Source organism: Anoplopoma fimbria, chromosome 2 (assembly GCF_027596085.1).
Source record: "Anoplopoma fimbria isolate UVic2021 breed Golden Eagle Sablefish chromosome 2, Afim_UVic_2022, whole genome shotgun sequence".
Taxonomy (NCBI): Eukaryota; Metazoa; Chordata; class Actinopteri; order Perciformes; family Anoplopomatidae; genus Anoplopoma; species Anoplopoma fimbria.
Window position 1 is genome coordinate 8259005 of NC_072450.1, and position 26702 is coordinate 8285706.

General features: G+C 34.8%; 1 protein-coding gene across 1 annotated transcript in view; it reads right to left on the bottom strand.

The window, feature by feature from the left end:
* Positions 1 to 16153: 16153 nt before the first annotated feature.
* Positions 16154 to 26702, bottom strand: part of LOC129108408 (transducin-like enhancer protein 3-B) — a 29518-nt gene continuing 18969 nt past the window's right edge. Inside the window, 12 exon segments of the mRNA XM_054620212.1 lie at positions 16154 to 17558; positions 17890 to 17966; positions 19404 to 19554; positions 19669 to 19816; positions 20021 to 20268; positions 21070 to 21319; positions 21416 to 21489; positions 22191 to 22363; positions 22696 to 22831; positions 23709 to 23864; positions 24300 to 24350; positions 25253 to 25375. Of these exon segments, the coding sequence (XP_054476187.1) occupies positions 17451 to 17558; positions 17890 to 17966; positions 19404 to 19554; positions 19669 to 19816; positions 20021 to 20268; positions 21070 to 21319; positions 21416 to 21489; positions 22191 to 22363; positions 22696 to 22831; positions 23709 to 23864; positions 24300 to 24350; positions 25253 to 25375 (1695 nt within the window). The 3' untranslated portion in view covers positions 16154 to 17450.

The following is a 26702-nucleotide window of genomic DNA, read 5'->3' on the forward strand; positions in this document are numbered from 1 at the left end:
AAGTCATAGTGTAGCATGTTGATAAAGTAAATAAAAAGTTATAGTATAGTAGGTCGAAAAAAGTGCAAAATAAGTCATAGTATAGCATGTCGAAAAAAAAATGTCATAGTATAGCATGTTGATAAATGTAAAAAAAAGTCATAGTATAGCATGTCGAAAAAAGTGGAAAATAAGTCATAGTATAGCATGTCGAAAAAATAGTATAGCATGTCGAAAAAAAGTCTTAGTATAGCATGTCGAAAAACGTCATAGTATAGTATGTCAAAAAAGTGATTAAAAATGTCAAGGTATAGTATGTCGAAAAAAGTGCAAAATAAGTCATAGTATAGCATGTCGAAAGAAAATCATAGTATAGCATGTAAAAAAAAATCTTAGTATAGCATGTCGAAAAAAATAAGTCATAGTATAGCATGTAAAAAAAAAAAAAAGTCATAGTATAGCATGTCGAAAAAAGTGGAAAATAAGTCATAGTATAGCATGTCGAAAAAAGTGGAAAATAAGTCATAGTATAGCATGTCGAAAAAAAGTGGAAAATAAGTCATAGTATAGCATGTCGAAAAAAGTCTTAGTATAACATGTTGAAAAAAGTAAATAAAAAGTCATAGTATAGCATGTCGAAACAAAGTCCTAGTATGGCACGTCGAAAAAAGTGCAAAATAAGTCATAGTATAGCATGTCGAAAAAAGTGCAAAATAAGTCATAGTATAGTATGTCGAAAAAAGTGCAAAATAAGTCATAATATAGCATGTCGAAAAAAAGTCATAGTGTAGCATGTTGATAAAGTAAATAAAAAGTTATAGTATAGCAGGTCGAAAAAAAAAAGTGTATAGCATGTCAAAATAAGTCATAGTATAGCAAAAAAAATCATAGTATAGCATGTCAAAAGAAAATCATAGTATAGCATGTAAAAAAAAATCTTAGTATAGCATGTCGAAAAAAGTGGAAAATAAGTCATAGTATAGCATGTCGAAAAAAGTGGAAAATAAGTCATAGTATAGTATGTCGAAAAAAGTGCAAAATAAGTCATAATAGCATGTCAAAAAAGTCAAAAAAAAATAGTGTAGCATGTTGAAAAAGTATAAAAAGTTATAGTATAGTATGTCGAAAAAAGTGGAAAATAAGTCATAGTATAGCATGTCGAAAAAAGTCTTAGTATAACATGTTGAAAAAAGTAAATAAAAAGTCATAGTATAGCATGTCGAAAAAATTCAAAGTCCTAGTATAGCATGCACGTCGAAAAAAATTGCTAAAAAAAGTCATAGTATAGCATGTCGAAAAAAGTGCAAAATAAGTCATAGTATAGTATGTCGAAAAAAGTGCAAAATAAGTCATAATATAGCATGTCGAAAAAAAGTCATAGTGTAGCATGTTGATAAAGTAAATAAAAAGTTATAGTATAGTATGTCGAAAAAAGTGTAAAATAAGTCATAGTATAGCATGTCGAAAGAAAATCATAGTATAGCATGTAAAAAAAAATCTTAGTATAGCATGTCGAAAAAAGTGGAAAATAAGTCATAGTATAGCATGTCGAAAAAAGTGGAAAATAAGTCATAGTATAGTATGTCGAAAAAAGTGCATGTCGAAAAAAAAGTCATAGTATAGCATGTTGAAAAAATAGTAAGCATGTTGAAAAAGTTAAAAAGTTAGTATAGTATGTCGAAAAAAGTGGAAAATAAGTCATAGTATAGCATGTCGAAAAAAGTCTTAGTATAGCATGTCGAAAAAAAGTCTTAGTATAGTATGTCAAAAAAGTGATTAAAAATGTCACGGTATAGTATGTCGAAAAAAGTGCAAAATAAGTCATAGTATAGCATGTCGAAAGAAAATCATAGTATAGCATGTAAAAAAAAATCTTAGTATAGCATGTCGAAAAAAGTGGAAAATAAGTCATAGTATAGCATGTCGAAAAAAAGTCTTAGTATAGCATGTCGAAAAAAATCATAGTATAGCATGTCAAAAAAGTATAGTATGTCAAAAAGTGATTAAAAATGTCACGGTATAGTATGTCGAAAAAAGTGCAAAATAAGTCATAGTATAGCATGTCGAAAAAAATCATAGTATAGCATGTCGAAAAAAGTCATAGTATAGCATGTCGAAAAAAAAATAAGTCATAGTATAGCATGTAAAAAAAAAAAATCTTAGTCATGTAGAAAAAAGTATAAGTCATAGTATAGCATGTCAAAAAAAGTGGAAAATAAGTCATAGTATAGCATGTCGAAAAAAAGTCATAGTATAGCATGTCGAAAAAAAGTCAATGTTGAAAAAGTAAATAAAAAGTCATAGTATAGCATGTCGAAAAAAGTCCTAGTGGCAAAAAATAAAAAAGTCCTAGTATGGCACGTCGAAAAAAGTGCAAAATAAGTCATAGTATAGCATGTCGAAAAAAATGCAAAATAAGTCATAATATAGCATGTCGAAAAAAAAATCATAGTGTAGCATGTTGATAAAGTAAATAAAAAGTTATAGTATAGTAGTCGAAAAAAAGTGCAAAATAAGTCATAGTATAGTGTCGAAAATAAGTCATAGTATAGCATGTCAAAAAAAATCATAGTATAGCATGTAAAAAAAAATCTTAGTATAGCATGTCGAAAAAAGTGGAAAATAAGTCATAGTATAGCATGTCGAAAAAAGTGCAAAATAAGTCATAATATAGCATGTCGAAAAAAGTCATAGTGTAGCATGTTGATAAAGTAAATAAAAAGTTATAGTATAGTAGGTCGAAAAAGGTGGAAAATAAGTCATAGTATAGCATGTCGAAAAAAGTCTTAGTCATAGCATGTCGAAAAACGTCATAGTATAGTATGTCAAAAAAGTGATTAAAAATGTCACGGTATAGTATGTCGAAAAAAGTGGAAAATAAGTCATAGTATAGCATGTCGAAAAAAAGTCATAGTATAGCATGTCGAAAAACGTCATAGTATAGCATGTCGAAAAAAAAAGTCATAGTATAGCATGTCGAAAAAAAAATGGAAAATAAGTCATGTAGCATGTCGAAAAAAGTCATAGTATAGCATGTCGAAAAAAGTGCAAAAAAAAGTCATAGTATAGCATGTCGAAAAAAGTGGAAAATAAGTCATAGTATAGCATGTCGAAAAAAAAATCATAGTATAGCATGTTGATAAAGTAAATAAAAAGTCATAGTATAGCATGTCGAAACAAAGTCCTAGTATGGCACGTCGAAGAAATTGCTAAAAAAGTCATAGTATAGCATGTCGAAAAAAGTGCAAAATAAGTCATAGTATAGTATGTCGAAAAAAGTGCAAAATAAGTCATAATATAGCATGTCGAAAAAAAGTCATAGTGTAGCATGTTGATAAAGTAAATAAAAAGTTATAGTATAGTAGGTCGAAAAAAAGTGCAAAAAAGTCATAGTATAGCATGTCAAAAGAAAATCATAGTATAGCATGTAAAAAAAAATCTTAGTATAGCATGTCGAAAAAAGTGGAAAATAAGTCATAGTATAGCATGTCGAAAAAAGTGGAAAATAAGTCATAGTATAGTATGTCGAAAAAAGTGCAAAATAAGTCATAATACAGCATGTCGAAAAAAAGTCATAGTGTAGCATGTTGATAAAGTAAATAAAAAGTTATAGTATAGTAGGTCGAAAAAAGTGGAAAATAAGTCATAGTATAGCATGTCGAAAAAAAGTCTTAGTATAGCATGTCGAAAAAAAGTCATAGTATAGTATGTCAAAAAAGTGATTAAAAATGTCACAGTATAGTATGTCGAAAAAAGTGCAAAATAAGTCATAGTATAGCATGTCGAAAGAAAATCATAGTATAGCATGTAAAAAAAAATCTTAGTATAGCATGTCGAAAAAAAAGTGGAAAATAAGTCATAGTATAGCATGTCGAAAAAAGTCATAGTATAGCATGTCGAAAAAAGTGGAAAATAAGTCATAGTATAGCATGTCGAAAAAAGAAAAAAGTCAAAAATAGCATGTCGAAAAAGTCATAGTATAGCATGTCGAAAAAAGTGGAATAATGTCAAAAAAGTGATTAAAAATGTCATAGTATAGCATGTCGAAAAAGTGCAAAATAAGTCATAAAAATAGTAAAGCATGTAAAAAAAAATCTTAGTATAGCATGTCGAAAAAAGTGGAAAATAAGTCATAGTATAGCATGTCGAAAAAAGTCTTAGTATAACATGTTGAAAAAAGTAAATAAAAAGTCATAGTATAGCATGTCGAAACAAAGTCCTAGTATGGCACGTCGAAGAAATTGCTAAAAAAGTCATAGTATAGCATGTCGAAAAAAGTGCAAAATAAGTCATAGTATAGTATGTCGAAAAAAGTGCAAAATAAGTCATAATATAGCATGTCGAAAAAAAGTCATAGTGTAGCATGTTGATAAAGTAAATAAAAAGTTATAGTATAGTAGGTCGAAAAAAGTGGAAAATAAGTCATAGTATAGCATGTCGAAAAAAAAAATAAGTCATAGTATAGCATGTCGAAAAAAGTCATAGTATAGCATGTCAAAAAAGTGAAAAAAGTCATAGTATAGTATGTCGAAAAAAGTGCAAAATAAGTCATAGTATAGCATGTCGAAAGAAAATCATAGTATAGCATGTAAAAAAAAATCTTAGTATAGCATGTCGAAAAAAGTGCAAAATAAGTCATAGTATAGTATGTCGAAAAAAGTGCAAAATAAGTCATAATATAGCATGTCGAAAAAAAGTCATAGTGTAGCATGTTGATAAAGTAAATAAAAAGTTATAGTATAGTATGTCGAAAAAAGTGGAAAATAAGTCATAGTATAGCATGTCGAAAAAAAAAAGTAAATAAAAAGTCTTAGTATAGCATGTCGAAAAAAAATCATAGTTTAGTATGTCAAAAAAGTGATTAAAAATGTCACAGTATAGTATGTCGAAAAAAGTGCAAAATAAGTCATAGTATAGCATGTCGAAAGAAAATCATAGTATAGCATGTAAAAAAATCATAGTATAGCATGTCGAAAAAAAGTGGAAAATAAGTCATAGTATAGCATGTCGAAAAAAATCATAGTATGAAAAAGTGTAAAAATAGTGTCGAAAAAAAGTCATAGTATAGCATGTCAAAAATAGTATAGAAAAGTGCAAAATAAGTCATAGTATAGTATGTCGAAAAAAAGTGCAAAATAAGTCATAGTATAGCATGTCGAAAAAAGTCATAGTGTAGCATGTTGATAAAGTAAATAAAAAGTTATAGTATAGCATGTCGAAAAAAGTGGAAAATAAGTCATAGTATAGCATGTCGAAAAAAGTCATAGTATCATAGTATAGTATGTCGAAAAAAGTGGAAAATAAGTCATAGTATAGCATGTCGAAAGAAAATCATAGTATAGCATGTAAAAAAAAAAAAATCTTAGTATAGCATGTCGAAAAAAAAAAATAAGTCATAGTATAGCATGTCGAAAAAAGTGCAAAATAAGTCATAGTATAGTATGTCGAAAAAAGTGCAAAATAAGTCATAATATAGCATGTCGAAAAAAAGTCATAGTGTAGCATGTTGATAAAGTAAATAAAAAGTTATAGTATAGTAGGTCGAAAAAGGTGGAAAATAAGTCATAGTATAGCATGTCGAAAGAAAATCATAGTATAGCATGTAAAAAAAAATCATAGTATAGCATGTCAAAAAAAAAAAAGTCATAGTATAGCATGTCGAAAAAAGTGCAAAATAAGTCATAGTATAGCATGTCGAAAAAAAAAAAGTCATAGTATAGCATGTTGAAAAAAATCATAGTATGGCATGTCGAAAAAAGTGGAAAATAAGTCATAGTATAGTATGTCGAAAAAAGTGGAAAATAAGTCATAGTATAGCATGTCGAAAAAAGTCTTAGTATAACATGTTGAAAAAAGTAAATAAAAAGTCATAGTATAGCATGTCGAAACAAAATAAGTCCTAGTATGGCACGTCGAAGAAATTGCTAAAAAAGTCATAGTATAGCATGTCGAAAAAAGTGCAAAATAAGTCATAGTATAGTATGTCGAAAAAAGTGCAAAATAAGTCATAATATAGCATGTCGAAAAAAATAAGTCATAGTATAGCATGTTGAAAAGTAAATAAAAAGTTATAGTATAGTATGTCAAAAAAGTGATTAAAAATGTCACGGTATAGTATGTCGAAAAAAGTGCAAAATAAGTCATAGTATAGCATGTCGAAAGAAAATCATAGTATAGCATGTAAAAAAAAATCTTAGTATAGCATGTCGAAAAAAGTGGAAAATAAATAATAGCATGTCGAAAAAAGTTAAAATAAGTATAGTATGTCGAAAAAAAAATAAGTCATAGTATAGCATGTCGAAAAAAAAAGTCTTAGTATAGCATGTCAAAAAAGTGAAAAAAGTCATAGTATAGCATGTCGAAAAAAGTGGAAAAAAATAAAAAAATCATAGTATAGCATGTCGAAAAAAAGTCAAAATAAGTCATAGTATAGCATGTCGAAAGAAAAGTCATAGTATAGCATGTCGAAAAAAGTGCAAAAAAAGTCATAGTATAGTATGTCGAAAAAAGTGCAAAATAAGTCATAGTATAGCATGTCGAAAAAAGTCATAGTCATAGTAGCATGTTGATAAAGTAAATAAAAAGTTATAGTATAGTAGGTCGAAAAAAGTGGAAATAAGTCATAGTATAGCATGTCGAAAAAAATCATAGTATAGCATGTAAAAAAAAAAAATTAGTATAGCATGTCGAAAAAAGTGGAAAATAAGTCATAGTATAGCATGTCGAAAAAAAATCATAGTATAGCATGTAAAAAAAAAAGTCATAGTATAGCATGTCGAAAAAAGTGGAAAATAAGTCATAGTATAGCATGTCGAAAAAAGTGCAAAATAAGTCATAATATAGCATGTCGAAAAAAAATCATAGTGTAGCATGTTGATAAAGTAAATAAAAAGTTATAGTATAGTAGGTCGAAAAAAGTGGAAAATAAGTCATAGTATAGCATGTCATGAAAAAAAATCATGTCGAAAAAAATAGTATAGCATGTCAAAAAAGTGAAAAAATGTCATAGTATAGTATGTCGAAAAAAAAAATAAGTCATAGTATAGCATGTCGAAAAAAAAGTCATAGTATAGTATGTCAAAAATCATAGTATAGCATGTCGAAAAAAGTGCAAAATAAGTCATAGTATAGCATGTCGAAAAAGTATAGCATGTAAAAAAAAATCTTAGTATAGCATGTTGAAAAAAGTGGAAAATAAGTCATAGTATAGCATGTCGAAAAAAGTGGTATAGCATGTCGAAAAAAAATAAAAAAGTCATAGTATAGCATGTCAAAAAAGTGAAAAAAAGTCATAGTATAGTATGTCGAAAAAAGTGGAAAATAAGTCATAGTATAGCATGTCGAAAAAAAGTCTTAGTATAACATGTTGAAAAAAGTAAATAAAAAGTCATAGTATAGCATGTCGAAACAAAGTCCTAGTATGGCACGTCGAAGAAATTGCTAAAAAAGTCATAGTATAGCATGTCGAAAAAAGTGCAAAATAAGTCATAGTATAGTATGTCGAAAAAAGTGCAAAATAAGTCATAATATAGCATGTCGAAAAAAAGTCATAGTGTAGCATGTTGATAAAGTAAATAAAAAGTTATAGTATAGTAGGTCGAAACAAAGTCATAGTATAGCTGTCGAAAAAAAGTCATAGTATAGCATGTCAAAAGAAAAAATCATAGTATAGCATGTCAAAAAAAATCTTAGTATAGCATGTCGAAAAAAGTGCAAAATAAGTCATAGTATAGCATGTCGAAAAAAGTCATAGTATAGCATGTCGAAAAAAAAAGTGCAAAATAAGTCATAATATAGCATGTCGAAAAAAATCATAGTAATGTTGATAAAGTAAATAAAAAAATAAAAAGTTATAGTATAGTAGGTCGAAAAAGGTGGAAAATAAGTCATAGTATAGCATGTCGAAAGAAAATCATAGTATAGCATGTAAAAAAAAATCTTAGTATAGCATGTCGAAAAAAGTGGAAAATAAGTCATAGTATAGCATGTCGAAAAAAGTGGAAAATAAGTCATAGTATAGTATGTCGAAAAAAATCAAAATAAGTCATAGTATAGCATGTCGAAAAAAGTGGAAAATAAAAAAAGTCATAGTATAGCATGTCGAAAAAAGTGGAAAATAAGTCATAGTATAGCATGTGAAAAAAGTCATAGTATAGTATGTCAAAAAAGTGATTAAAAATGTCAAAAGTATAGTATGTGAAAAAAGTGGAAAATAAGTCATAGTATAGCATGTCGAAAAAAGTCATTAGTATAACATGTTGAAAAAAAATAAATAAAAAGTCATAGTATAAGCATGTCGAAACAAAGTCCTAGTATGGCACGTCGAAGAAATTGCTAAAAAAAGTCATAGTATAGCATGTCGAAAAAAGTGCAAAATAAGTCATAGTATAGTATGTCGAAAAAAGTGCAAAATAAGTCATAGTATAGCATGTCGAAAAAAAGTCATAGTGTAGCATGTTGAAAAGTAAATAAAAAGTCATAGTATAGTATGAAAAAAAATAAGTCGAAAAAAAAAGTGGAAAATAAAGTCATAGTATAGCATAGTATAGCATGTCGAAAAAAAATGGAAAATAAGTCATAGTATAGCATGTCGAAAAAAGTGGAAAATAAGTCATAGTATAGCATGTCAAAAAAAAATCATAGTATAGCATGTAAAAAAAAATCTTAGTATAGCATGTCGAAAAAAGTGGAAAATAAGTCATAGTATAGCATGTCGAAAAAAGTGGAAAATAAGTCATAGTATAGCATGTCGAAAAAAATCTTAGTATAACATGTTGAAAAAGTAAATAAAAAGTCATAGTATAGCATGTCGAAAAAAGTGGAAAGTCCTAGTATAGCATGTCGTCGAAAAAATTGCATAAAAAAGTCATAGTATAGCATGTCGAAAAAAGTGCAAAATAAGTCATAGTATAGTATGTCGAAAAAAGTGCAAAATAAGTCATAATATAGCATGTCGAAAAAAAAAATCATAGTGTAGCATGTTGATAAAGTAAATAAAAAGTTATAGTATAGTATGTCGAAAAAAATAAGTCATAGTGCAAAATAAGTCATAGTATAGCTGTCGAAAAAAGTCATAGTATAGCATGTCAAAAAAAATCAATCATAGTATAGCATGTATAAAAAAGAAAATCATAGTATAGCATGTCGAAAAAAGTGGAAAATAAGTCATAGTATAGTATGTCGAAAAAAGTGCAAAATAAGTCATAATATAGCATGTCGAAAAAAGTGCAAAATAAGTCATAGTATAGCATGTCGAAAAAAATCATAGCATAAGTCATAGTATAGCATGTCGAAAAAAGTGGAAAAAAAGTCATAGTATAGCATGTCGAAAAAAGTGGAAAATAAGTCATAGTATAGCATGTCGAAAAAAAGTCTTAGTATAACATGTTGAAAAAAGTAAATAAAAAGTCATAGTATAGCATGTCGAAACAAAGTCCTAGTATGGCACGTCGAAGAAATTGCTAAAAAAAGTCATAGTATAGCATGTCGAAAAAAGTGCAAAATAAGTCATAGTATAGTATGTCGAAAAAAGTGCAAAATAAGTCATAATATAGCATGTCGAAAAAAAGTCATAGTGTAGCATGTTGATAAAGTAAATAAAAAGTTATAGTATAGTAGGTCGAAACAAAGTCATAGTATAGCTGTCGAAAAAAAGTCATAGTATAGCATGTCAAAAGAAAATCATAGTATAGCATGTAAAAAAAAAATCTTAGTATAGCATGTCGAAAAAAGTGCAAAATAAGTCATAGTATAGTATGTCGAAAAAAGTGGAAAATAAGTCATAATATAGCATGTCGAAAAAAAGTCATAGTGTAGCATGTTGATAAAGTAAATAAAAAGTTATAGTATAGTAGGTCGAAAAAAGTGGAAAATAAGTCATAGTATAGCATGTCGAAAAACGTCATAGTATAGTATGTCAAAAAAGTGATTAAAAATGTCAAGGTATAGTATGTCGAAAAAAGTGGAAAATAAGTCATAGTATAGCATGTCGAAAAAAATCATAGTATAGCATGTAAAAAAAAAAGTCTTAGTATAGCATGTCGAAAAAAGTGGAAAATAAGTCATAATATAGCATGTCGAAAAAAAAATAAGTCATAGTATAGCATGTTGAAAAGTAAATAAAAAGTATAGTATAGTAAAAAAGGTTGAAAAAAGTGGAAAATAAGTCATAGTATAGCATGTCGAAAAAAGTGGAAAATAAGTCATAGTATAGCATGTCGAAAAAAGTCTTAGTATAACATGTTGAAAAAAGTAAATAAAAAGTCATAGTATAGCATGTCGAAACAAAGTCCTAGTATGGCAAAGAAATTGCTAAAAAAGTCATAGTATAGCATGTCGAAAAAAGTGCAAAATAAGTCATAGTATAGTATGTCGAAAAAAGTGCAAAATAAGTCATAGTATAGCATGTCGAAAAAAAAAATAAGTCATAGTGTAGCATGTTGATAAAGTAAATAAAAAGTTATAGTATAGTAGGTCGAAAAAAGTGCAAAATAAGTCATAGTATAGCATGTCGAAAAAAAAAATAAGTCATAGTATAGCATGTCAAAAGAAAATCATAGTATAGCATGTAAAAAAAAAAATCTTAGTATAGCATGTCGAAAAAAATAAGTGGAAAATAAGTCATAGTATAGTATGTCGAAAAAAGTGCAAAATAAGTCATAATATAGCATGTCGAAAAAAAGTCATAGTGTAGCATGTTGATAAAGTAAATAAAAAGTTATAGTATAGTAGGTCGAAAAAAGTGGAAAATAAGTCATAGTATAGCATGTCGAAAAACGTCATAGTATAGTATGTCAAAAAAAATCATAGTGATTAAAAATGTCAAGGTATAGTATGTCGAAAAAAGTGGAAAATAAGTCATAGTATAGCATGTCGAAAGAAAATCATAGTATAGCATGTAAAAAAAAATCTTAGTATAGCATGTCGAAAAAAGTGGAAAATAAGTCATAGTATAGCATGTCGAAAAAAAATCATAGTGTAGCATGTTGATAAAGTAAATAAAAAGTTATAGTATAGTATGTCGAAAAAAAAAATAAGTCATAGTATAGCATGTCGAAAAAAAGTCTTAGTATAGCATGTCGAAAGAAAATCATAGTATAGCATGTAAAAAAAAATCTTAGTATAGCATGTCGAAAAAAGTGGAAAATAAGTCATAGTATAGCATGTCGAAAAAAGTGCAAAGTCATAATATAGCATGTCGAAAAAAATCATAGTGTAGCATGTTGATAAAGTAAATAAAAAGTTATAGTATAGTAGGTCGAAAAAAGTGGAAAATAAGTCATAGTATAGCATGTCGAAAAAAAGTCTTAGTATAGCATGTCGAAAAATGTCATAGTATAGTATGTCAAAAAAGTGATTAAAAATGTCACAGTATAGTATGTCGAAAAAAGTGGAAAATAAGTCATAGTATAGCATGTCGAAAGAAAATCATAGTATAGCATGTAAAAAAAAATCTTAGTATAGCATGTCGAAAAAAGTGGAAAATAAGTCATAGTATAGCATGTCGAAAAAAGTGGAAAATAAGTCATAGTATAGCATGTCGAAAAAAAGTGGAAAATAAGTCATAGTATAGCATGTCGAAAAAATCATAGTCATAGTATAGCATGTCGAAAAAAGTGGAAAATAAGTCATAGTATAGCATGTCGAAAAAAGTCTTAGTATAACATGTTGAAAAAAGTAAATAAAAAGTCAAAAATAAAAAGTCATAGTATAAGCATGTCGAAACAAAGTCCTAGTATGGCACGTCGAAGAAATTGCTAAAAAAAGTCATAGTATAGCATGTCGAAAAAAGTGCAAAATAAGTCATAGTATAGTATGTCGAAAAAAGTCATAGTGTAGCATGTTGATAAAGTAAATAAAAAGTTATAGTATAGTATGTCATGAAAAAAAATAAGTGCAAAATAAGTCATAATATAGCATGTCGAAAAAAAGTCATAGTGTAGCATGTTGATAAAGTAAATAAAAAGTTATAGTATAGTAGGTCGAAAAAAGTGGAAAATAAGTCATAGTATAGCATGTCGAAAAAAGTCTTAGTATAGCATGTCGAAAAACGTCATAGTATAGTATGTCAAAAAAGTGATTAAAAATGTCACAGTATAGTATGTCAAAAAAGTAATATAAAACCATAACATGGTATGTTATAAAACTGTAATCAAAAAGTCAGGTTATAGCAAATTACATTAAATGTTATAGTATAGTATGCCATAAAAATGCCAAAAAAATAGTATAGCATGTCGAAACAAAGTCCTAGTAAAGCACTTCGAAAAATTGCTGAAACAGTCTTAGTATAGCATGTCGAAAAAAAGTCATAGAATAGCATGTCAAAACAAAGTCTTAGTTTAGCATGTCAAAAAAAAGTCTTACTATAGTATGTGGAAAAAAAGTGATTGAAAACTTCATGGTATAGCATGTCAAAAGAAAATCATAGTATAGCATGTAAAAAAAAATCATAGTATAGCATGTCGAAAAAAGTCTTAGTATAATCATAAAAACAGTCATAGTATAGCATGTCGAAAAAAAGTCTTAGTATAACATGTTGAAAAAAGTAAATAAAAAGTCATAGTATAAGCATGTCGAAACAAAGTCCTAGTATGGCACGTCGAAGAAATTGCTAAAAGTCATAGTATAGCATGTCGAAAAAAGTGCAAAATAAGTCATAGTATAGTATGTCGAAAAAAATAGTCTTAGTATAGCATGTCGAAAAAAGTGCAAAATAAGTCATAGTATAGTATGTCGAAAAAAGTGATTAAAAACGTCACAGTATAGTATGTCGAAAAAAATGCAAAATAAGTCATAGTATAGCATGTCCAAAAAGTGATTAAAAACCTCATAGTATAGCATGTCGAAAGTACATTCTAAAATCTCTTCAAAAAGTCATGTTATAGCATATCATGAAAAAAATCATAAAAAGCTTTATTGTACAGTATGCTATAAATTGCCAAAATGAGCCATAGTATAGAATGCAAAAGAATCCATAAAAATAGTAGTTTGCCATAACAAATTCACCAAAAGTCATGTAATAGTATGTCATGAATATGTAATCAAAAAGTCATGTTTTAGCATTTCAAAAATGTCATAAAACTGTTATAGTATAGTATGCCATACAAATGCCAAAATTAGTCATTGTATAGTATGTTATGAAAATGTCAAAAAATAGTATTGTATGACGAGTATAGTATGACATAAATAAATCATCAGAATCAGAATCAGAAGCTGTTTATTGCAAAGTACATAACACATACAAGGTATTTGGCTGGATGATTGATTCGTGCGTAACAGTAAACACAGTGCAAAAATATAATACATAAATTAAAAATAGAAATATGATAATGTACAATAAATATTTTGTAAACAAATAAGAGTATGATAAAACAAATATATTATTAAAGTGTCAAGTGTATATTAATAAAGAAAAAAATGTGCAAGGCTGTTTAACTGAGAAATTGTCCTGGGGATGTAAGTGTCTGAGTCATGGGGGGTCCCGGTCTTTAGTGATGAACCCAACTGCTTTTGTGTCATGAGTTCTTGGTCCTGTTGGGCTGAAGCCTCCTGCCAAAATCAAAGTGTCATGTTATAGTATTTCATAAATATGCCACCATGACGTCATTGTATTGTATACCATAAATATGTCATAAAAATGTCATTACAGCATATCATAGTATGCCATAAAAGTCATGCATTGGTATGTCAGAAACAAAGTCTTGAAGATTTCATTAAAAGTTGATTGTATAGTATGCCATAAAAATGCTAAATTCAGTCATAGTATAGTATGCAATAAAAATCCTAAAAAGTCAATTTATAGTATGTCATAAATATGCCAAAATTAGTCGAGTATAGTATGCCATAAAATGACAAAAAAGTCATAGTATAGTATGTCATTAAATAGCATGCCATAAAAATACCAAAAGTCTCAGTATAGTATGTTGTAAAAATGTCATCAGAAAATTATGTAATAGCATGTCATAAAGATTTCATTAAAAGGTCATAGTATATTTTTGTCTTTAAAATGTCACCAAAAAGTCATAGCATAATATATCATAACAAATGTCTTCAAAAAGTCATGTTATAGAATATCATACAAATTTCATAAAAAGGTTACAGTATAGTATGTCATAAGAAATCCTAAAATGTCATCGTATGTCAGAAATATGCCAAAAAAATCATAGTGTAGTATGCCATTAATATGTCATGGTATAACATGTAATACATAAAAAGGTTATAGTGTCATTCCAAAATGAGTCCTAGTATAGTACGTCTTAAATATGCCAAAATAGACACAGTATCCACAATCGTTCATTTTGGGTCAAACACTTGTTCCTGGCTCATTTGAGTTTGTACTTCATGTTGAACTACATGAACTACATACTCCTGTTAGAATGGACAGAAGCCAATTCTTCTTTAAAACAGCAACTCAATTTTGAAAGAAACATTCTGCCTGAATAACATTTTCTATCAACACAATAGGGAAACATTTTTAATGAACCTATCTACAAAACGGTCGTGAACATTATTGGTTCATGAAAACCCAAATTAATTTCATTGTGTAATTAGAGCAAAGCATCCGGTTAAAATTTCTCCTTTTGGTAAGTTATTGAAAAGTCAACGGTGACACAAGACGGGACTTGTTTACTTTTCCATATATCTCAGTATTTCTCAACATTTAACCAAAGCCACTGTGTTTCCTTAAACTCAACTTCCCTATTTTAGTTTCCTAAATTGAACCACATGTGCTTCATAGAACAAAAAGCTCAATCCACTTTGTTTTGACTTATATATATCTATGACTTATATATATATCTATGCATGCATCGCTCAGCCATATATCCAGAGCACCTTGGCCCACACAGTTAGGTGAAATGCATGGCAAAGAAATCTCCCCATATTGCCTCCCTAACTACCCCGTCTCTCCACCTCTCTCTCACATCCAGTCAGAAATCACAGCCTTACAGCCAGCTCCCCCACAAGAGTGAACATGAATGCAGTCACCGCCTGTGGTGGGAGAGGAAGACGGAAAAGACATGGCAACTGTTCGGGGCGGTGAGTCTATAACACGGGTTTCACAGACACTTGCATTCTTGTATATATGATGAGTAACTATGGAAGCCTGTGCTTGACAAAATACACAACAGAAAAAAAGCCAAAAGTTGCAGTTTGATTTTAACGTTCTGGTCGTTATTGGCATGCTTTTGATTTTATCCTGTTTCACAATCATCACTGGTATCCGCACAAAGCAGTTTGTCATTTTCTGAGGTGTGTGTGTGTGTGTGTGTGTGGGGGGGGGGGGGTGCTACTGAATGTGTCTCTACTGGTTCTGTGATTAAAGTGTGGCAACAGTGTGTGTTTGTATGTGTGGTTTGGCAAGCCACTCGGATCCTTCGCTCCGTCTCATCCCTCCAACCATTGCTTTTGTCATCAGGCCTGAAAAAAAACACAAACCATCCCATCTGGAGACAAAGCCATTAACTGACACTTCTTTTTTTTTATTATTACATCAGTGTGTGTGTGCGGTGACAAATATATTAGTCATTGTGTCGGAACCATGACATTTAACGGTTCCCGTTCCCCAAAATGACACCTACAATAACTACTTGATTTCTCTCAGCGCTGGCAGTTGGTGCCTGTTTTCTTTTGTTTTCCACAACTTCTCCCATTTTAACGTGTTAATTTACAGGCTGAACACCAAACCAGAGTGTTCATGGATCCAAAACAATACTGAGAGTTTCATTCGACTACATTTACCATAAACACTGATTGGACATCAACGTTAAGTAAAGGATGTGAATATGTCTTTCCCCGCTGGTTAGCACTAAAGAAGCTAGCTGATTAGCTTTCTAGCGGTAGTGCTAACTTGTAGCATAAGTTGCCATCACATGAACTTCATGAAGTATGTAATATTCTTTTAGCTAATGTGTTTATTTTGAGTTAAACTCGTATTAATTCATTTTATCTGCACTATTTTCACGGTGTTTAACTCTTTTAAACAGAGAACATGGAACCGTTACGATTCTCCAGTGCAGGTCATACCTTGCATTTTCTTTTGTTTGGGGTAAATGAGAAAAATCCAGCTTCTGAACCGTCACACGGCTACAAAAACACTACAGAGGACGTGACCTCAGTGTCCTAAACAGATGAAACACAGTCAGACTCGGTAGGTCAATCACAAGGAAATGGGCCATTCTACAAAAACTGTTTTATTGATTTATTAACAACTGTACATTTATTTTCAGTGCCGACAGCATTTGCTACATACTTTGGTGTGATTCAGAGGGCCAGCGCTGATCGGCCCTTTAGAATTTTTTTTGTGGGAAATGCTGACAGGATCAGGAGCACAGTGTACAACCAGAATTATTCACTGTTGTCTTACCGTCTACATGGGAGACACTCGACTTATTCATTTGTGTTTACATTTAAGTGCCGTTCCCTCTGTCCTCATGAGCATTTACATGTCTCCGCCAACCAAACATATTCCAGGAATATTGATAAGATAAGGATTCCAATAGCGCAGATTGAACAGTTTAGTCTGTAGCCAAGAAAGCAATGGTGCAATTCAACATCCATATTGCGTCAAGTTAGCAAAAAAGCACATTTTCATCCAGTTTGTGCCTGCTGCAGTGCTTCTGCTGCCAACTGAGGTCCAAGGGTTAGGCTAAACATTAAACGTTCCCCATCTCGTGTAATCCAACAAGGTAAAACAAACAGGGAGAAAGATAGCACAGACAGAGCAGTACACTTTAAAAAAAAAAAAGGTCTTTTGTTATATATATGAATTAAATTTACATCCATTTCTTCTCCTGAATCATAGTGTCCTGCTCCGTCCCACAGTGGTCCAAACCAGCCAAGTCTCTGCCGGAGTCAGAGGACTCCACGTATCCATTGTCCGGTAAGAGCACTGTGACAAAAAGGCCATTTAAAAATCTCCACAAAACGTCCTACTTACAAGTTTCATGCTCCTCTGTTTCATTTCTGAAAAGGTCAGCTTGGAGAATGTGCTTTAAGAAAAATCAAGAGTAAAATTGTTAAAAAGTTCTAATCTATGTTCTGCTTTCCCACTCAAATATCATGGCATAAGACAGAGTGGGCCAAAAAAAATCATCACAAGTACACCCAGGACATGAAAATATATATATTTTATAATATATATAAAGTGTCTTTTATTTAATCCGATATGTACACTTTTCACAAGACGTCTGGGGGAACGAGGTTCTCAGAAATGAAGCGCCGCTTCATCGGGTTACGACCAAATATTCTCAAGGGGGGAAAAAAGTTTTAAAAAAAATGTGTAACCAAAAAAGAAACCTTCCAAATCAAGTACAGAAAATCTTCTTTCCAGCACAAGCATCCTTCGGTCATCGATCACCGCCAGTGCCAAATCTGTAGTTCATTTCAGCGCGTTGTAGTCCACAGACGGATGGTCGGAGTAAAAAGTAAAAGTCTTCTCCTCAGAAGTGCTGAAGCAGGAGCCTCCGTTCTCTCTAGTAGATGACCTCGTAGACGGTGGCCTTCTTGTCCCCGGATCCTGTCACGATGTATTTGTCATCTGCTGAGATGTCACAGCTCAGGACGGAGGACGACTCCTTCGACTGCGGAAGTAAGAAAGAAATTCAAGTTACAGTACAAATATTCATTTATACATGGCTGTTACATAGGTTGGTTTTTTTCTTAATCCTGTACTGTCATTGGTTTTATGAAAGATCAGATTATTTTTCTGTCAATTTACTAATTGTTTGAAGACCCAACAAGTACTTCTACTCATAAACTACTCATTTTTTTTACTTTACACTAAATTTATCATCAGACTGCATTTTTAGAACATGACCATGGATGTTTACTCTTGGGAATAATTGCAATTGTGCTTCTATTTTGTATGATTTTACATAACATAAGTGGTTGTAAATGTGGCAGTGTACTTACTTGGAATATGCTGGCGCCATAAGGAGTCCTCCATGCATTCAGCAGATTGTCCTTCCCTGTGCTCACAAACCATTTACCTGCAAACACAAAACGGACATCTTGAGAATATTTTCTGAAGGTTTGTGTGATTCTCAAACACACAGCTTTCCATAAACGCCAGCTGCTGGCCAAACAGCCGAGTACACATTTAAAACCAATGTGGGCAAAAACCCACAAGAAGGCAAATTCTAATTCTTAGCTACATGCATATAATTGAGGAACAGGACAATGAAGATCAGTCTATATGACGGAAGAGTGACATTAGAAGGGGCAACCATATTTTACTTCGCACCCACAACAGCAGCTAACACTTGACTCTATATGACCTCATCAATACACATAAAAACCTTATTTGGGGGGAAAATACCATAACATTAACAATCATAAAACTCACATAATTAAGACGACTCACACCATTCCTACTCTGATAATTATTTAAATCACCCTCTGATTAATTACCAAACTGACTAGCTGGCTAATAATTTAATTAGCGGCAGCAAGAGCTCTGAAGCAGTGTGTGTGATTTGAATTAACCAGTTCTGCTGTGGCAGTGATATGAGACGGTGCTGTGGGGGGGTCTCGTGAGGAGAAATGAATACCGAGTGAGGCGATAGTGAAACCTCATTTGTCGGAGCCTTAAACTTGACACCAGCTGGTCTGCCCAGCAGGCACAATGCTCTACACTGAAAAAGCAATGACAAATTTAATGAGCTTATTGTTATGTGCAATTCAGACTGACGTGCGAAAGCGTCCTTATGCATTTTTAAACAAATTCTCACAAATAAACAGCACTTTAATCGTATATTGACCTGCAGGTGAATAAAATCGCAGTTACTGGAGGTCTAAATCATTTTAACAGAAACAGTTGCTTCCTCATTCTTTGGTGCAGACAGGTTGTCTCCAGCCTTCCAGGAACCAACTGAAGCAACTATATGTTTATCTGAAAACTGATACTGCAGATAATACTCATCTAGACTGTACAAATCAGACAAGGGTCTAGGAACTGGTTTCTGCCTAGATGCCAAGATTAGTTTGCAAGACAAATGAAATAGGTCTGGAAAAATCAATGTTCCCCAAAAACTAAATCCCAGTTATTTATTCATTGAAGTTTGGTGTTCTAAGATTAATTTACTTCTACTTCCCTACACTACACCGTTTTATTTTTGCCCCAAACTTTTTACATTTTAAATATATTTAGTCAAATAAATATCAAAATTAGTCTAAAATACCTGAAAATATGTAATATGGGTATAACTATGACATGTCTTTAAATCCCATGCATTAGAAATATTACATGACCTCCATGTAATATTTCATATGTCATGATGTCACCAAAATAATTAAAACAACTTTGAATATCAACACCAGCAATTTTACACTAAAAATACAACTTCTAAATCTCCTTTCAATTGAATGCCTTCATTTTTTATTTATTTTTCCCCTCATAGGTCTGTGTTAAAGAGTCCGTTACTTACCACAGTAGGCAAACTTGAGTGAGAGGACGCAGCTTTCATGAAGGTGCAGCTGGTACTTGTCAGGCTTGGTGTGGTGAAGCACCTCCACGTTACTGCTCTCCATCCCCACAGCCAGCCACTCTCCGGTGGGACAGTAGCCCAACGAGAAGATCTGCAACGAGGAGACAGTGTTTCAACCGAGGATCGCTCATCCGTGTGTCTTCACGAACACGCGAGGTGTAGTCGGAAAGTTAGCATTTGGTATTTTTAACAGGCCTCTCTCTACCTGTGAGGTAAAGTCGTGTTGCTGGAGCTGCCGTCCCTCCCTCAGATCCCAGGAGCGGACGGTGTTGTCGAGCCCTCCGGTCCACAGTTTGGTCCCGTCGTGGGAGATGTCGATGCAGCTGGCTCCGTCCGTGTGGCCCTGGAACTGCCTGTTACACCCCAAGACACCAAACATCAAGTCAGGAACAGAGGACAAAGCCTTCCATCGTATGCATGTGGCCGACTGTTTTATTCTAAACACAATGAGCCGAGTATTAAAGACTGCCGGAAGCTCACATCCACCGCGAGTCAATAAAGTCTTTCAGTATGTGCTTGAAGGAAACCCATATTGGTTAAAAATACTAAGTACTGACCTAACGAGGGTCTGGTTGTGGAGATCCCACACGGCAATGTTTCCATCCGAGCAGCAGGAAAAGCAGACCTTGGCGTCGGGGCTGATGGCCAGCGCGTAGCAGGCCGGAGCAGAGGAAGTGAGCTCGGCCTTTATGCGGGGCGTCTGCGAGGCCAGGTCCCAGATGGTCAGCGTGCTGGCCTCCCCACCCACTATTAGGGTGCGGCCGTCAGGCAAGAGTTTGCAGGAGCGGATGTAATTGTCCCTGTTCTGGAAGAGAAACAAGTCTGATCAGGATCTTGATGTAATTTACATGTTAAAATGTACTTGAATAGGACAATGAGGTTAAGAACAAACTCATTTACTATTCTGTTGAGTGAAAAAAAAAGAGATTAGCAGCAAACATCAGTTTCTCCACGTCGAGACCGTCTCTACTTAAACTCCAGAGGAGCTTTACTTTGACGAGTGGAGTTTTGAGGCTGCTGCTGTCTCTTTTTACTGTTGTAGTGAAGATGTGGATGTCAGCTTTAACAAGAGACGCAGGGAGCGAGTGGGACTGCTGGCACGGCTCCAAGAGAGCAGGAAGACGGATCAATAAGACTCTGGAAGCTCTTGATCGGATTAAAACAGCACCCCGATGGCTTTATAAGACCCAATTGCACTCCGGACGCACCTTAAGGGTGTAGGGGGCCATATGAGTTGAATGGCATGAAGCCATAGTATCGAAATGAGAAATGGGAGGCAGTTGGGAGGAAGTAATGAGCTGGGTAATGACAGACAGGGTCAGCCAATCAGAACATCGTTACTCAGCAGGCTTTTTCTTTTCCCACTAAGGATTATTTCAGCACAGCAGTGAGACACTTTGCTGAATTATTCACATCTCTGTCTGTCGGGATCTAGAGTCAGGCTACATTTGATGCCCAAAAAAAAAAAAAAATCTTAATGAAGAAGGCCGATTGCAGGGACCTCGTGAAATGAGTACATTATGTTTCCGTTCTGGTCGGCTGCCTATGAAACATCTGCATTAATAACACAGATCTAAAGCTCTTAAAAAAAGGAGTTGCTAGTTACCAGGCAGTCGAGTTGGGACACTGGGCTCTTGCTGCCGGGTTGGCTGATGTCCCAGATCTTGACACAACCCTTGCCGCCGGTGTAGACGTGACGTGTGGGGTTGCTGATGGTGACAGCACACACCACTTCCCCGTGACTCAATGTGTTGATCTGGCGAGCGTGACGCGGGATGCCCGGGCCAATCAGTGCGTCTGGAGGGAAGGGCACGGGCTGCATCTGACCATCTGCACTAACGTGAAAAGAATAAGCTCTGCGGGGGGGGGGAAGGAAGGGATACGTGGTCAGTTTGAGACTTAATGTATACGATATCTGTTTTGTAAATAAATCCAGAAGTTCAAATACTCACGGTTTTCCTCCAGAAATGGACGTGAGGCTGGATGGCAGACCCGGAGCTCTCATGTGAGGATGATCAAACCCCGCCTGCATGACCAAGAACAGCAGAGAATTAACAAACAACCAATAACCTGCAAAGATTCAACATTCAAATTAAAATGTATGCCTCGCTTTAACGGCCCAGAGGAACTCCCGTACCATCGTTTCCAGGCAAATCCCTTGAAAAAGGCGCAGACTCCTCTTCATTGCATACAGAGAGGCTTTACACAAGGCTACAACATCCCACTTGCTAATGCTAATGAAAGCCTGGGAGATTTTCAAACACGGAGAGGATTTTTTTTTTTTTTAAAGCCTTTAGAATGCTAACTAACTAACATCAAAGTAAAGGAGCTGGGCCGTCTTTGTACCATCTCATTATATACACACACACACACACACACACACACACAAGCTGCAGTCAGCCAGGCAGAAATATTCACAATGAGTTATGGAATTAGTGCTTTAGGTTCTCAAAGTCATTTTTGCAAACAGATTCTACAACCTACAGCCCTGGAGGATAATTCACACATACGCTGGGGCTGTTGTGTCAAACTGATGGAATATATGAATGTATATATATATATATATATATATATATATATATATATATATATATATATATATATATATATATATATATATATATATATATATATATATATATATATATATATATATATATATATATATATATGCGAAGAGGTGCTTCATTGGATTCATAAGTTCTATATAGAAGCTGAGATACTTACAATTGGTGAGCGTCCATAGGCGGCAGCAGCTGCAGCACTCATCTGCGGTGAAATGAGACCTGGATAGACGCCGGGGCTGGTCAGGGATCCGTTCATCTCATGGTGACCCATCATGGCAAACGGGGAGGCATAGGAGCCCGCAATGGTGAGAGGGGTACGCAGGGCCGGGGGAGCTAGAGGAGAGAGAGAGAGGGGGGCATTTTAATAGAAACTCTGCAGACGGGCAAAACAATATTAAACATCAAACTGTGGTTCATTACAGATCATGTGATACGATCAAAAGCTCCAGAACTACAGATTATGGATCTATTATTTCCACAATCATGAATCAGCACTCAATCTGATCATTATTCTATCATCAATTCATCTGCAGATTACTTTCTTGATTAATTGTCTGGTCTATAAAATATTGTAAAAATAAAAATAAAAAAATAAGTTCCTAAAGCCCAATTTGATGTCATTGAAATGCTTATTTTGCAGTGAAGTAGTGAAGGTGTTCACATACCCAAAGCCTCCATGCCGGGTGGTTTGCCCATTGTGAGCGGTCGTAGTCCTGGAGTGGTGCTGGTTCCTGGCGTCGGCACCTCGTTCCTCGGAGTAGGTGTGTTGGACTTCAGGCTCGGTGTGGACGACTTGTCATTCTAAAACAGAAATATCTGCTTACTGAAAGTTGCAAGTTGACTTTCTTTCACTCTCAGCCACAAACAAAAATGGAACATTCCAGTTTAAAAAATAAAAAAATCCCCAAGTGAGTCAAAAATCCCCAAACTTTCAGAGAAATCCAGAGTGACAATCTGAGTGGACGGCTCAAGGTAATCCAATCTAACACTGACACTTCATTACAGCCATGTGTGTGCGTGTGTGTGTGTGTGTGTGTGTGTGTGTGTGTGTGTGTGTGTGTGTGTGTGTGTGTGTGTGTGTGTCTTGTTAAAGAGCGACTAGACAAACAAGATGGTGGCCCAAAGACTTCTCCCATAATTAATCCATCTCTCCTCCTTTTCAGATAGAGTAAGAGGAGTGGAGGGTTTAGTCATCCAATGAGGGATGGAGAGAAGCTGGGTGTCCTGGATGTGGACTATAAATCTATCCTAATCCTCAGTGAAATGATTTATGGAAAACCAATGATTGAGGATTGTTTTAGCCTGGTTAGTGAGAGCTTCAGTATTAAGAGGAAAAATGGGGGAAGAGGATGAGGAGAGGTAAGAAAAGAGGGAGACAGCCGTTCCCCGTCTGCCGTGTCTCTGGGTTATTTACAGCCTGAGGCCAAGGAAGAAATGACCATTTATTGAGTAAGCCATAAAGGAGATTGAGAGGGGTGAGCCACAGGGTTTGATTTCCTGAGAGTGCATCTCTGCCCCTTCAAACCCCTCATAGCAGACAACTGCTAAGCCTCCTGCGTATTAGTCCTGCACACAGACACCCACTTCACTTGACAAATGCCCCTTTAGCCTGTCAGCTCACCCTCCAGTGTAACTGCCTTATTTCATCCTCTGTCTAGTCTCTCAGTGTGTCACTCACATGGGCGTGGTCCTTGGCTTTGGAGGACGGCGTGCTGCCCGAGGAGGCGACGGAGGCGGGGCTGTTGGGGGCGGCGTCCTTCTTCAGGACTCGTGATTTATCCAGGCCGTTCTCCGGAGGAGAGTGAGCGGGGCTGACTCGAGGGGTGGCGGGATCCTACGGAGTTAAAACGAGACAGACAGAGAGCGAGACTGAGCAAACAGACCGGAGGAAAAGCCACTGGCATGTACATGTAGGTCAAACAAACTGGGGCCTCATGTGCAAACACAGATAAATATACTTGTGCATGCTCATACACACACACACACACACACACACACACACACACACACACACACACACACACACACACTTCTCATTCACCTGTCACTCCCTTTTCTCTTTGTGTTACTTTCTGCATGACTAGCAAAAGAAATACAGCAAGTAAGCACACACTCACACACCACCAATATTATGACAGACTTTTTGGCAACGCTGTGAAAGGTGTCGAGGTTTCTACAGACAAATGACAAAGGAGCGCTTTGTTTGGTTTCTGTGCCGCGTTCCCACCGGGGAATGTGGCGGAGCAGCTCAGTTCAAACGCAGTCTTACCTCATTGGAAACATCCACCACCAAGTCGTCGCTTTTGTCTCCGTCACTGTCCTGGAAAAAAACAAAAGAGGGACATGCCTAAAATAACTGGGTGATCTCTAACAGTGCAGTGAGCAAAAACCAGTGCTGTGCAATTTAAAACGCTAGGTCAACATCAAAGACCAGATTTATGGACTTTCAACCTGTTTTTGGCATTTGTTTATTGTCATTTAAGATGTTCTGTGCACATATGAAATGAGGCTATTTAACGCTTTATTTTACAGTTAAATTATATCCCTAATAATTACAATCCCTCTACAGTTTTCTGGAAAGAACTGTGTAGGTTGGTTGTGCAACAGGGCTCTAATTAAAAGAGAAAATTATTTTAGTCAGTTGTTGATATCCAGAAGAAATGATGTGAAAGAACTGGTTAATTTGATAGCCAACTACATTCATTTTCATTAATAATAGTAAACATTATTCTTCATGGATGAGGAATTGTATCCTCACCTCATGATAATGTTCAGCTGACTTGCTGCGCACTGACTACAAGACTCAAGAAGGCACCAGCTCAGCATTAAATTGGAACTAATTAATTAGATGTGTACCAAATTGAACACTGTCTACAGTTTATCTTTAATTAGAGCCAAATGACTGTAGATTGTGCTTTCAAGGACACTTTCTTTGAAATGATTAGGAGTTTAAAGACCCCCTGAAAAAAGCACTGTGGTGGGTATATAATGAGATACAGGGAAATAAACTGGTTGTGAAATAGTTTTCCTGCTATATTTTGGTTTGGTCACACTTAACTCATGTCCTAAAGTGTAACATGTATTAAGAGTAGCCTCATCTAGTAAACACTGGAATGATCAAAGTTGAAATAGAAGCACAAACAAGCTCAGGATCAGACGCACGGCTACAGCGGGAGAGCTCGTAACTCAGTAGCTCGAACAATTAAACCAGTAAACACTCACATATCGGCTCATGCTGTCTTTGTCGTCCACTTTACGTTTCTTGGAGTCGAGGCTGTAGTCTGAGGAGCCGCGGTGCTTCTCGCTCGCTGCCCGCAGGCTGTCTGATGGCGACACCGAGTTATTCTGCCAACAACAACGACAATGAAGCCAGACCACGTTAGTTCCCTCCGAGTGTGTGACACCTCCCGAGTCTCATCTCATCCTCAAAAATACTGCACGCGTAGCAAATGTCATCTTGCTCCATTTGAACCCATCTTGACATGATATGGAGTAACAAACAGCGTGACTCTTGGGTGAGTAACATTTAGTGCAAGAAGCCCAAATAAAAGAGTAAGCACTGCCAGCATTTTGCCCCTCATTCAAGTGAGTATGTGGGAGCTTAAACGCAGCAAGTCTCTCAGAAACCAGAAGAGCCAGAAACCAAATGGTGCGTTTAAGTCCAGGCATGACTCTGGAGCCTTTTCTTTTGTCAGAGCAGTGACAATATTGACTGTAAAGCTAAATCACACAATGCTCCTGGACTGTAATGGGACAGAAGGTGCAGAAGAGGATTCTGGGACAGCTTAGCCCTGCTGTTGCTGCTGCTGCCAAGGCAGCGGAGCAAGAAGGAAACAGACGAGGCAGCTGAGCAAACCAACAAAACAAAAAAACGCCTCTGGAAGACAAAAGGCATGAACTCGCAGGCAAGGTGATACGTAGGACAGACTGAGGAGAGGTGGAGAGAAAATGTGAGGTGGGAGCAGAGTGCAGCATGGGATGTTTAGTACACACACACACAACGTGACATCTAATCCTCTTGTAGACCCTCATGGTGACCTGGTCAGGGACACGCTTGAAGCTACATTAACAATTCAAACCAAACACAGCTTACATTCCTGACTTTTAATTCATCTGTGACATGCAAGTTCATGCAAATAAAAAACAGAAGTGACCAAAATATCTCAGGCTGTAACTGTAAAACCCTGCGTTATAGTCCGTGAGGGTGTTTGTGTGTGTGCGCTGTGGCAGGTCGGTGACTAACAACAGCAAAGTTCATGAAAATCAACTAGATTAAAAAAAAAAGAAAAAAAAAAAGAGGAAGGAAAGAACGAGGCCATTGAGGAAACCTGCACAAGAGTGCAATGTGAAGACACAAAGAGGGTGTTGCCAGCAGAGAAAATACCCATGAAAGAGGCAGAGTGAGAAAATAAGAAAAAAAAATAAAAGAGAAAGAAAGACAAGAGAGCAAAACAGGAAAGGAACTTGGCGAGCAATGAGAGCGTAGCAGTGTGGCAATGAGTTCTCCCCTCTAGTGGGAATGCCTGGACAGACTGGCAATCTCTCAGAAGCTGCAAACGGGTTTTTTTGTAGTCTGGGCACTGGTTTGTGGGGGTGGGGGGGGAGTTGCACTGCCAAACAGGCCGACAGGCAAGTAGGGAGGGAGGGAGGAAGGAAGGGGGGGGGGGGTGAA